Source organism: Erpetoichthys calabaricus, chromosome 7 (assembly GCF_900747795.2).
Source record: "Erpetoichthys calabaricus chromosome 7, fErpCal1.3, whole genome shotgun sequence".
Classification (NCBI taxonomy): Eukaryota; Metazoa; Chordata; class Cladistia; order Polypteriformes; family Polypteridae; genus Erpetoichthys; species Erpetoichthys calabaricus.
Window position 1 is genome coordinate 141,421,663 of NC_041400.2, and position 13,855 is coordinate 141,435,517.

The following is a 13,855-nucleotide window of genomic DNA, read 5'->3' on the forward strand; positions in this document are numbered from 1 at the left end:
TCCCCACTGTGAAGCATGGAGGTAGCAGCATATTATGGGGATACTTCTCTGAAATACACCCTGGATGCATGTGTGTGTAAACGAATTGGGCAAAATTTTCTGGAGAAAATCCTGATACAGTATGCAAAAAAACAGTACCCTGGGAGAAGATTTGTTTTCCAACAAGACAAAGATTGCAAAGCCAAGCTACACCTGAATTTCTTGAAAGCAACATTGTTAATATTGTGGACTGGCTGAGTCCAGATCTCAGTCCAAGTGAGGATCTCTTGCTGGACACAGAAAAAGTCTATTCATTCACAATCTCCATGCATCCTGAATATACAGTAGTTTGAGCAATTTTACATAGAAAAATTAGGAGAAAATGCAATGTCCAAAGGTGAATCTACAAAATACTGACATAGAAAGGGAAAATATGCCAATCATTTATTTTGTGTTTTATATTTTAATTAATTTTAATAACTTTGCAGAGATCTGTTTTTACTTTGACCTTAAAGAGTCTTTTTCTTTATGTTAATGTAAAAATCCAAATTAAATCTATTGTGGATTTAGTGCTATATATCAATAAAATGTGAAAACATCCAAGGAGGTGAATACTTTTTATACCGTAAGTATATCAAACAATAATTTACTAAAAGTTCAGAATTGTTTTGCTGAATTCAATTCCCTTGTCAGATTTCTTGCTTATGTGGTGCAATCAAGATTTTAATTAATTTTATAAGATAACAATTAGGTGGGTTTATATTAAACAAAAGTAAAATTACTCATCATGTATATGGTGTGTTATCTGTTGGTAAACATGTTAGTTTTTGTTAAGAATATTATGCATTTGTAAAACTTTATTGCATTAAACAAGGATCACTATTAAGATGAAGAATGTTTTTTTTTCTTATTAGTACTATATCATTAATACAATTTTGAGCATTTTATTTGTAAAAGTTTTGAATTATGACAAAAAGATTATATTCTGTAAAACTCCGGTACATTAAATGAATTTAGTGTATTTGTATGATTGTACTTATTTCTCTACAGGAATTTATCCTTTTTAATTGTTTTATGAATGAACTAGTTATTTATTTATTGCTTTTGCTATATGTAAGGCAGAGAAAGAAGAACTAGGTATTCCAGGAGATAATGATACTGATGAACGGGAACAGCTGAGGGCTATGCTGGCCAAAAAACTAAAGAAAGACAGCAGTGACAACATTACTAAAGAAACTAGTAGTGATGTGCATAATGAAAAGAAGAATAGCCGCAGGTAAGAGAAAACATTTTATTCGTTTTGTTACCAAGAACCAGGAGCTGTAAATACATTATTGTTGGTCCTGGCTAGAAGGAAGATTATATCATTTTTAAGCTGCTTTATCATTATGCTTTAGAGTACATGGTTTTCTGCTCAAATAAAGAATAAGATTCTGATATAGAGCTGTTTAGGCCAAAAAAACAGCAGAATTGTACAGATTAAGGCTTATTAGTCTGTTGATGGAAACTGGCTTTTGGAACATGGAACATAACTTCTTCAGCAAAGAAGGAGCTGGAGTGTGAAAAATACCAGCTAGATATAGTAAGACTCATCTCTCTACACAGTACTGAGAAGCCTTTAACCAGACTTCTCAATTAAGAATGATGTCATGACAAGATCTGGAGAGGCTGCATGGGAGATGCCCCAGGCATGCACTTTATAAGGGTACTTATAGGCCTCTTGCTGGGTACCATAAAGTTGAAATATGTTTTGGTGGATAAAATGGTTAAGGAGTCTTGCAAACTTGAAAACTTTTCATCTTGGTTGAATGTGTGCCTCAAGAAACTATCCAGAGTATTTGGTCTTTTTAGAGCCATTTGAATCTGTGCTCTGCCTACTAAATCTAGGGATGTCACAAGAAATAATACTTCATTACCAAGCATGCATCACAGAAAACATCTGCAGCACAGGAAGGTGAATACGCAAATATTGTTGCTTCTCTTTATTACAAGAACCAGTAATATGTAATGTTATTTAAACTATTAAAAATCATTTAAAGTTTATTTAAATTTGTTACAAATCACACCAGTGCATGAATCTTTACCAACAAGAAACAGTAAAAGATACTACTACAGTAAGTACTTTTACTCACTTAGTTTACATCATCTCAGCACGTGTACTAAGAATAAATCTGTAATTGGTTTTTCACACAGCTCTATTACATAATCTGCTTTTTTTTCATTTCCTCAGTATTATTTTTTAATCATGTGTGCATATGACTTTCTACAGAAAGCATGTAATACCGGGGGTTGATTGCTGTTGCGAACTTTGAAACTATATGCAGATGGACAATTGATTTGTATCTTTCAAATGTAGAGGGCTTTGCTGTAATAAAAATGTAACATAATGTAACTAGTTGAGTTCTGACTTATTGTAATTTGTACAGAATACATGGAAATCATTTTTGACCAATACACATCACTCTCCAGCAGTACAAATCTCACTGTGTAGGTTACACAGAACATAATAATCAAATAGTAAGCTGGGCTTTTGTGGTGCATCATCACACTGCACAGTCTTTGAGTAGAATTCATATCTAGAAATATTTTGCCTTCTAGGCAGATGCTTAGAGTTACATTATTGATTCTGGGGGAAAAAAACAGTTAAAATGGTTCTGAGCAATACAAGCAAGAAGAAGCACCTCAAACATGGTAAAACACTTGAGAGACCTTAGTAAACAAATATTGTGAGAGCACAGCTTGATAATAGTGGTTATTGTGACGGTTTATGGCATTATCATTGGTGGGGTCCAGCAGCTTTGGGGCATCTGTTGGTGAAGAAAGATTCACAGATCTTGACTTTGCTGACGATGCTGTGATCTTTGTGGAGTCAATGGAGGCTCTGATCGGGGCGCTCGAGAGACTGAGCGAGGAGTCTGAGTGTCTGGGCTTGCGAGTGTCCTGGATAAAAACTAAGATCCAGGCCTTTAATGACCTCTTGGGTACAGCCATCAGCAGTGTGTTTGACTGCGGAGAGAGTGCCGACGTTGTCAAGAGGTTTACTTACCTTGGCAGTGACATTCATGTCTCTGGTGACTCTTCCTATGAAATCGCTAGACGGATTGGGAGAGCATGGGGGGTCATGAGGTCGCTGGAAAGGGGTGTGTGGCGCTCCCGATATCTATGCAAAAGGACGAAGGTCCAAGTCTTTAGAGTCCTGCTGCTTCCTGCCTTGCTATATGGTTGCGAGACATGGATGCTATCTGGACTCTTTTGGTACTGTGTCTCTCAGGAAAATCCTTGGGTACCGTTGGTTTGACTTTGTGTCGAATGAGCGGTTGCTCATAGAGTCCTGAATGAGGCACATTACCTGCATTGTGAGGGAGCGTCAGTTACGGCACTACGGCCATGTGGCATGTTTACCTGAGGGTGATCCAGCTCGTAAGATCCTCATTGTTGGGGACCTGAGTGGCTGGACCAGGCCAAGGGGTCGCCCACGTAACACCTGGCTGTGGCAGATAGAGGGTAATTTCCGGATGGTCGGACTGGTTAGCGTGTCTGGGGTGTTGCCAACCAGGATCCCAAGCTGTTTCGTCATGTAGTGGGTGCGGCAACGCACTATACCAGTGCATGCTCCCCAACTTGACTTGACTTGGTGTTACTTTTATCCATATGTTTATTTAATTTTTCTGAATATAAAACTCTGCAATAGAAAGTTAATTGTAAGGATACTGATGCTTTAATGTTTATATGCATTAGTTTATGTTATGAATCAAAGCACAATATTATTCAGTTGAATAATGGAGACACTTTTAATAAATAGCACTTGTCAGGCAATTGAAGGTGTCATGCCATTGTTTGAATTTTTATGTTATATAAAGTTTTTTTTTTTTTTTTTTAATAAAGTATGTTGAATAGGGATTTCTGTTTTTTTTTTTTTTTTTTAAATTTTGTGGTATTGAATGTGTGTCGAGTACCATGAAATTTCAGTGGCATTAGTATCAACTATAAAAATTGTGTTATCATGACATCTCTAAATCTGTAGTCCAACACTCAAATGGGGAATAATAGATACACGGAAAAGTTTGATTAGGAGGAAAGACTTGCCTGATCTGAGCTTAAATTGTGAATTTTTATTTGGAATCTGTACTAGCCATTGTTTGTCCATGTTCAAGGACAAGGGTGCTCATAAGTGTATTTGGCTCCAGATATCTTGGGCCAAAAGTCAATGACTGACTGACCTTATGGTATTTGAATCTAATCTGTGTTCATATTATTATGTTTTGGCAAGCGTTTCTACCCTGTATTATGCTTTGTTGTCTTTTTCATTTATTTTTCAATTTAAATAATTTATTATGACTATTTCTGTTAATATTGTTCTATTCATTTGTCTTGTAGTCAATAATACAGCATGTTTAATGTATTATTTGCTTTGTTATGTCTAAAAATGTGTTTATAGTAATGTATTTATAATAATGTCTTTATGTTCCGTGTTTTGTGGGTAGTTCTCACAAGAGACAGGGCCACCTGTCAATCTCTGAGGAACTGCACCCACACCTATAAGGATCAATGGGGTGTGCAGACCCTCTCTGGTACATTGTATGAACTTTGGAGGTTGATGAATTAGAATTGCTATTTCTTTGTCTGGTTGTCTGGTTTAAGGTTTCATTATGCTTGTTTCTTGGATTATGACGTAAGGATTGTGGTTTGGACATGTTTCACAATTTTTTGTTAATACTTTTTATAAATATTCTGGTGGGACTTGTCTCTGTTCAAGCTGGAGTTTCACTGTACTGTCTTATGATACATATTTTGGGCTATTTGAGATTGTCTTCTGTATTTTAAACTTTAAAAGCCTGTTCTATGTTTTGAGGGCTAGACAGGTGAGCTGGCTCATATGGCTTGAACACCCTCTGGAGAGTCTTGGAAATCTCAAATGGGTAGTAAGGGGTTTTACTGGGAACACTTCTGGAAGAGCTTGTTCTGCATCCTGAGAGATGTCTTGGATATTGAGTTTAATTGTGCCATGTTAAAAACCACAGGATTATGGGCAGTTACAAGGACATGTGTCCAAAAAGTTCTTGGTGCCCGCCATAGTGGCAAAATACAGTATATATATAATAAAGTAAATGTTTTGTACAAGAGTGCTGCCTCTTAGTAATTAAATGTGTAATGCTGCTCTGGCCTTTTATCAGTCAAAAAGTGTTTTCTGTAAACTAACATGTCCTTTCCACGCATTTTAGGACTAGTGCATTTTTTTATCTTACTTTTTTATTTCTTAAAAAATTCTGATTTTTCTTCTCTTTAATTCTCAGCTAGCTTTCTTTAATGTTTCAGAATTTTCTTTTAAATTTTCTTTTCCATTGAGGACACCATTTGAACTAAATCTCTTTGTAAACACAGGTTTAAAGTTTAGGTGAGTGTCTCTTTTTCATTTATCTGCTGTTATACTAATAGCCAGCAGAAGGTACTCTTGCACCTTACATGGTTAATTTCAAAAATATTATTTTCTTAAGTCTTTAGTTGTGCATTTATTTGTACAGTGTAAGAAGAACTGTAAAAAAGTTTTCATTTTTAAAGGAAATAGTTTCAGCTATATTGTTGCAAAATAGGTGTACATCAAACAGTGCTTACATTTTTTTTCTTTTGTTACCAGAATTCATTACTGTTGAACATTCTAATGTTGATATTTTACACTAGAAATATCTAACTAATATATATATATATATATATATATATATATATATATATATATATATATATATATATATATATAATATTGTGAATAAGAGACAAGACAAGCATAAAGGGTTGGGGTTTCTGGCCCCGTATACTGTCAAAATTGTAACTCAAAAGAATTATACGCTCAAACATGCGTCCAACCAAGAACATCATCGCTGCGTAGAGGGGAACATAAATAAGGTGGGACCGGAAGCTGGTGACTGGAATGCTGGGAGGAACCGAGGTGTTTTATGGGTAGATGATGTCATCAAGTCAGGCCAGAGGAAGGGATGGAGATGCGGAAGTGGCTACGGGTGGATTAAATGGCATCCTGAGAACGATTAAGGCAGCGCTGCGTCTGGCTTTCTGCGGGAACAAGAGAAAGAAAGGTTAGTGCCCCGTCTCCATCCCCTGGCAGACTGTTGTACGCTGCTCATCGGGTCTTTCCGCGGCCCCCTAGACGCGCGTGCATGACAATATATAATATAATATATAACTACAGTATAACTAATCTGTTGTCAATGTCTTCATTAATAATAGCCCTCACAACTAATACAATTAAGAACATTATTTTAACCTCATAATCTTGTCAGTTCATAAATTAAAATAAATAATATACTGTATTAAATGTAATGTCTTAATTTTTCATTATTGATTAGAATGTGCCTTTCTGCCTTGGTGGTTTCCTGAAGAAAAACCAAATGATAATAAAATAATGGTAAAATTTAACTTTTAAACATGTACACAGTCCTAATTTTATATTTATTCCTTTTTATAGAGAAATAGTTGTTTATAAAGAGTGGGGAAAACAAAGATAAAATAATGAACTTGTAAGAAGAATAGACTTATAGCATGGTTTCTATACTCCAACATCTACAGTATATGTGTTAGGTCATTTGTTATATCATTAATACACAGAAACTTGTTTTTTACTTTTTAGTACACTTTTTAACTTAATATAAGCATGGTTTTTAAAAGTATTTTTTATATATATTTTTTAACTCAGGATTACATTAGACCCCCGCGAAGTCGTGGTTCAGAGTTCGCAGCCTCAGTCATTCACGGATATTTCCTTAGAACCTGTCTAATAATTGTTAGCGGAAACCGCAAATGAAGAGCTCAGTTCCAAAATCAGCTAAGTGCAAAAGATAAATTTTGGAGATAAATAGGAAAATCTGGGTCCGTAAGACAGATTTTGAAACAAAATCCCTAAAACTATAGCACTACACTGTTGCAGTTAGCAGGTTTTGAAGATCAAACATATCTTCTGCGCATGACCAACTGCATTAAAAGTCACAATCACGTGTTCAATAAATTTTACCAAAAGGTGTAATTAGCAGATTTTGGAACTTACATCTTCAAATATCCTCCGCAATTTTTATGGCTTTTTTCGTGGCAATACTGTTCTGTAGAGAGAACAGGAAGCAACTGTAGAGGAAAATGTGACTTGGGATGGTGAAAGTAGCCAATAGAATTTGAAACTGCAACTCCCAGCAGTCCCTGCAGTGGCTCTGATTGGTCTTCTGCTGAGGGTGCTGGGGCTGTTGGGGTCAAAGGATGTTAGCGCGGTTTTTAAAAAGGGGGCTGGCATCGGACCGCTACAGCGTTATTCATTTCTCCTTGCTGCTGATTGACTGTGATGCATCTCCAGCTGAGTGTTCCTGTGTTTTCAGTTTTGTTCCTCTTAACACTTAAACCGCCACAACCGGCTATAGTCATTTCCCAGTGCCACTTGTGAGCACGCAGGAGCTGATCAGTCAGTGCCGTACATTCATTGAGCAGCCAGCTCATGACCACTGCCAGCCCCTTGTGAGCAGGGGGGCTGAATGCACCCGTAGAAGACATGGACGCTCCTCAAAAAACCCCTCTTAAAAAACGCTATTAGACCACCTTCACATTGCTCCCTTACTTGCTGGGCTTACTTGCAGCTGCTCTGTCGTGTGATATGCTTCTCGCGCGATGCTATGCTTACTTAAAAGCCTGAACAGCACCTGTTCTTTTTGGCTGATTGTTTTGTTTCTCTCTCTTCTCCCAGACATCCTCTGCTCCTGTTGGGGGTCCCGCTCCTGTTGTGCTCCCCTATGATGTTGGTCTATTCTTTAATCGAACTAACTGCATGCTGAGCTCATTTTACTTCTGAAAGAGACATGTTTGTTTGAAGTGTTTGAATAAAGTTCCTGTCTCTACAGTCTCCAGTATTTTTGTGCAATTCTGTGACCCAAGCGTAACACCCTGCAGCACTGAGCCTCACTGTCTCTGGGATTGAGCTGCTGCACTAGACTAGCCTGCCAGCTTCAGCACTTACCTCTGTGTGCTTGCATATAGCCAGTTCAAGTGCAGTTGGCTCAGTGATTTACTGAATTTCATCCATGGCATCAGTTGCACCTTGTTCATATTGTTCCAGTAGTTTTTTTAAATAGTTTTTACAGTTCATTAGCAGTGTGTAAAATGATCAGTGTTGCAGTAATTGTGATGCTCTTTGCATGAAAAACAAACCATGTTCCATTAAAATTTCACTTTTTCTTTGTGAATTGTGACGTTTACTTAAAAAGTGGAGCAAAAAAGTATTTGGCATCCAGGGATGCATCAAGCCCCAAGTATGTGGCAGTTTAAGGGTTAAAGCCCCAAGATGTCGCCGAAACGCCCTGCACCTTCTAAGGCTTCTGGCAATGAAAATGTGCTTGCATGAATTACATATAGCGGTAACATCGGTATTTTACATTCTAGCACTGCGGGAGACAGCAATACAGTACTGTACAGCATACGGGTTTACCTTTACATTCTTTATTTTTAGGTAATGTATTAAGCTGAGTTTGAAATTAAATTAAAGTATTTTATGGGCATATTTAGGGTTTAAACTATAAAAATAGGCTTTTTTTTTTAACCACATCCAAAATTTGTGGTTTTTCACAATTCGCGGGTGCTCTAGGAACATAACCACTGTGAATTTTGGGGGTGTACTGTATTTGTACCTTGTAAAGAAGCGTATTTTTAACTCTGGTATTCACACTGGTCGTCATGAAATAACTTCAATGGCTAGTCTTGGGCCTCCTGAAAACTGGATTCCCTATATCACATGACTCTTCCAGTTTGCCTATTCCCTGAGATGCTCTTCTAATTGTTATTTTTATTTTTTTTTATTTTATTGGTTTTAATAACAAATAACATTCTATACAAATAAGTCAAGTTTTACAAGACTTGGTTCAAAACAAATCAACCCCACCCATGAGAAAGAGAGCTAGGCCAACAGAGTAAAACTTTAAGTTAGTAAAAATAAATAAATAAATAAATTAATTAATAAATGAATATAAATAGTTAAAAAAGGAAGAAAAAAAAGGGAGAGAATCCTGCTTCCTCAATTAAAATGCTTATTTTAAAATGTTATTGATTTAGTTCCTGCCAGGTTTTGAAAAAGTTTTGTATAGATCATCTAAGTGAGAATTTGATGCTATATACTATTTGAAATTAGAAAAAAAACAGTTACCCACTGACTTAAAATAGGAGAGTTAGGATTCTTCCAGTTGAGCAAGATAAGTCTGCGTTCTAATAGTGTAGTAAAGGCAACTACAGTTTGTTTGTCCTAATCCACTTTAAACCCATCTGAAAGTACACCAAACATGGCTGCTAATGGATTAGGAGGTATTGTAATACCAAGGCTGTCTGAAAGGCATTTAAAGATTTTGGTCCAGAATGATGTTAATTTGATGCCAGCCCAAAACATGTGGCTTAGTGAGGCTGGAACTTGATTGCATCGTTTGCAGGTTGGATCTTGCTCTAGAAACATTTTGGACAATTTTAAATGAGACAAATGTGCCTGATATTTAATTTTAAGTTGAATAATTGTATGCTTTGCGCTTATGGAGTGCGAGTGAATTCTGGGCATTGCTACCTTCCACTCTTTTTCTGAGATGTTGAGTGGGAGATCTTTTTCCCACTGAACTCTTGGATCTTTGAAAGGGAGGGACTGTAATATACAGTTTTATATATTACAGAGATGCTGTCTGAATCCTCAAGACTGAAGAATAATTTTTCTGGCCTCATCCGGTAGATGAGAGGAGAATTGGGCAGGTTCTGTTTATAACAAAGGTTGTAAAAGAAATGCGTTGCTGGAAAGTTAAATTTGGAGTGTAATTGTTCATAGGAGGCAAAGATGTTGTCTATGTGCAGATCTCTAAGTGATTTAATCCCGAATATTTTCCAGACTTTAAAAACTGTGTACGTTTTGAGAGGGTGGACAAAGGTGGTTCTCGTGCAGAGGTGCCACAGATAAAAGCTTCTCTATCTTATAATAATTTCTACATTGGTTACATATAGTGAGTGAAGCACAATTGGGTTGTTAGTTTATTGGCAATGACTTGTACTTATTGGGGTACAAAGAAAGGAATATAAAGTACTGCAGGATTTTATTTCTATTGTGGACCAAGCCTGTATATGTTCATCTATTTACGTCAATGACCAGGTTTTATAGCTTGTATATTTGCTGCCCAGTAATGAAATTGAAAGGTAGAGCCATGCCACCTTCCGCCTTAGGTCTTTTTATGGTCGCCCTTTGGATACGTGGATGTTTTGAATTCCAAATAAATGACTTTATGGTTGAATCTAATTTCTTAAAAAATTATTTATTGATGTATATTGGAATGCTTTGAAATAAAAAAGAAGCTAAGGAAGGATATTCATCTTGACAATGTTAATTCTTCCAGCTAAAGTGAGATGAAGGGTAGACTGACTATGCAAGTTTTGCTTAATTTTTTCCATACAGATGGCAAAATTTTGTTGATAAAGAGATTTATGTTTACTTGTGATGTTTACCTTTAGGTATTTAAACTGATCTGCAATAATTAGAGGGAAGGTGACCAATCTAATATTGTGTGTGTGAGAATTCACTGGAAGGAGCACAGTTTTATTCATATTAATTGTGAGACCAGAAATTCTGTTAGTGCTGTTAGGACTGCAGGCACAGTATTTTGTGGGTCTGATATATACAGTACCATATCATCTGCATATAGAGAAATTTTCTGTTCAAGTCAATCCATCCATCCATTATCCATCCATTTTCCAACCCGCTGAATCCAAACACAGGGTCACGGGGGGTCTGCTGGAGCCAATCCCAGCCAACGCAGGGCGCAAGGCAGGAAATAAACCCCGGGCAGGGCACCAGCCCACCGCAGGGCACACACACACACCCACACCCACACACCAAGCACACACTAGGGACAATTTTGCACCTAACCTGCATGTCTTTGGACTGTGGGAGGAAACCGGAGCACCCAGAGGAAACCCACGCAGACACGGGGAGAACATGCAGACTCCACGCTGGGAGGACCTGGGAAGTGAACCCGGGTCTCTTAACTGCGAGGCAGCAGCGCTACCCACTGCACCACTGTGCCGCCCTTCTGTTCAAGTCCTTCTCTAATAATCCCCTTTATCTTGTAAGCATTTCGACAGTGAACTGCCAGTGGTTCATTGGCGATTTGCAAAAAGCAGTGGTGACAAGGGGCATCATTGTCTGGTACCATGTTCTAGTTTAAAGTAGTCTGAATTAATGAAGCTTCTGGACTGGTATACAGTTGTTTGATCCATGCACAGATGTTTGGGCCAAATCCAAATTTCTCCAATGTAGTGAAAAGAGAATAGAGATATGAAGACTGGTGGACTTTTGTGTGTGCAACAATCTGTCTCTTAATTTGGACGATTGTTAACTTCAAGACACCCCACGCTGTCCAGTCCATTGCACATAAAAGGCTCCATGGTGGACATGTTCAAGAGTACCAATTAATATCCAGCATTTAATATCCAACATTAATAATATATATTAATATGTGGACAATTAATATCCAAGAAGCAGCTGAGGAAGATAAGCCTACGTCCCTCACAGGGTTACCACTGTGAATATTCTAACTAGCTGAATTATTGTCTCATTTGGGAGTTGTAGCGTCTTTGTCCGAAAAGTCCATCAATGGATGGTGCACACAGTAGAAAAGTTAATTGGGACTTCTTTACCCTCCACAAAGATATCTTCATTAAGTATTGCTTCTGCAAAGCCTTCAGAATTGTGAAGCATCATTCCCACCCTTCCCACAGTCTTTGTCCCATTTCCTTCTGGCAGAAGGTGCTGGAGCATTCAAACCAGTTCTGCAATAGCTTCTACCGTTTTGCTGTCTTGATTCTGAACCCTTACCCTGTTATCTGTTCTTAGTAAGCTACCTATATACAGTACATCTTTTCATACTGTTGTCTTTATTATTAGTTGTTGAATAAATAGTAATAAAATCAAATGTTTTCACTTATCTATTAGTATGGTATACTTTAGTAGAGTATAGTATAGTATTGTTTTTACTTGTCTTGCACATGTCCTCTGTTTATATTGTATGTGTACAAACATTATTTCCTGACACTGTATGCTGCAATTTTATATATGGAGGGTATGACAAAGCCACTTGATTTTGAATTTGAACATGACAAAAATACCTTTGCCAATTATCAATTGTAATTTGTCATATCCAAAGTACTGTACAATTGATCTACATAAAAAACAACAGGATTGTCAGGTAGATTGCAGACAAGCTGATTATACTAAACACAAGTATAGATTATTTCAACATGAGAGCCACAAACCTAACACAATGAGATTTTTTGGAAAAGCATCAAAAGAGCTCAATTATCTGTAGTACTGATATGTGACAAAGAATGAATTGTTATAGTAATTCATTTTGTTGTGCTCATCCTTGGCAGGATTCAAATATTCTAAAAAAAATTCTGTTTCTTGCATTTATAAACAATAGATATCTGTAAATGATACTCCTACACTCTGTAGAAACATTCTGTGTCAGACGAAAACATGTCTCATACCTTTAAATATAGAAGTCATACCTGCCACAACAGTAACTACAGTACTAGTTTTAGCATTTGTTGCAGTATTAAAAGGGAACTGTACAGCATGTGTAATGAACTTCATAATACTTCTAATTGTGGACCATTCAGCTTTTTCTTGGAAAAAAAATTGTACTATACAAGTCAGTAATTTGAAATTGGTGAAAAATACAAAAATGACTAAACATAAGAGAGTATGCTTTCTACATAAGGCTGCTGTGCAAACTATCAGCACATGTGATACACAAGACCCTTGTTCAGTGTGATATGAGAGAGAATGTAGAGGGGCATTTATTAATGTATGGTTGTGTTAATTTTCTGCACTGTATAATTTACTAACATAGATTTTGATGCTGATTAGCTTTTTTAAAAAATTAATTTTTCATGTTTTCCTGTGGAGTTTTCTCCCTCAATTTTAATTTTAAGAGAGTGGAACAAACATGTAAATTGAAAATGAATGTTAATAAAGGCAGAACAGCTATTCCACATTATACACACCTGTGTGTTAATTACAAAGCAGTGTCTTTGATATTCAAATAAATATTTCGGAGCAAAACTACTATAAGCAAAATCATTAAAACGAATTCATTCCTATGAATTAAAATTACTATGAAAAAAATCTGGTTAGTGTTTCCCAGTTGGCACAGTAAAAGTATGAACTGTAAAGTAACATGTTTCAAAATAAGGCACAAATCAATTTAAAGCAGCATTTGTTTGGAATGTAAATCTGTAGACAAAATGCATCCCCAGGATTAAAATTAAGAACCACTGTATTAAACAATGAAATCATTAAGGTGTGTTTTCACCTTTCACTACACTGTACATTCATCCACTTGCAGTCAACAGAATTTGAATGTCACACAAACTGTATGAAATTAATGTTTTATAATATAAGTATAAACAAATTCTACATGGTTTTAATGTTATACTTTTTTTATACATTTCAGTTTATACATTTATACAGTTCGCTTCGCTCGCCAACCTGCCTGGCCTACGCTACGCGCAGCCACTTTGCATCTCTGCCGGGTCATGTTGTGAAGAGGGGGGCTGAACACACCCCAAGGAGATGCTGTTGCTCATTTTTTATTTTTTTTTTAACCTTCCCTCTGCTTGATCAACTGCTGGATTGCTGTTGCTGCCGTGCCGCGTGATCTGCATCTTGTGCGGCATTTCGAACATTTAAAAGCCTGTACAGCAGCTGTCTTTGTCATCTACTCTTTGTATTTTATTTCTGGCTCCGGATTTTAAGGTATTTTAAGATACATTTTCAGAGAATACATTAAGTGAGCATATTTAATTAATTTAT

The 13,855-nt window shown here is 36.6% G+C and overlaps 1 protein-coding gene across 2 annotated transcripts in view; it reads left to right on the top strand.

Moving 5' to 3' along the window:
- cwc27 (CWC27 spliceosome associated cyclophilin) overlaps nt 1-13,855 on the top strand; it is a 300,868-nt gene that overhangs the window by 77,082 nt on the left and 209,931 nt on the right. Inside the window, exon 10 of one of the 2 annotated variants that reach the window (XM_051929698.1) lies at nt 1,104-1,255. In XM_051929698.1, coding sequence (XP_051785658.1) covers nt 1,104-1,255 — 152 coding nt within the window. Of the gene's footprint in view, nt 1-1,097; nt 1,256-13,855 lie in introns of both variants that reach the window. The other variant, XM_028805469.2, reaches the window with a different exon arrangement.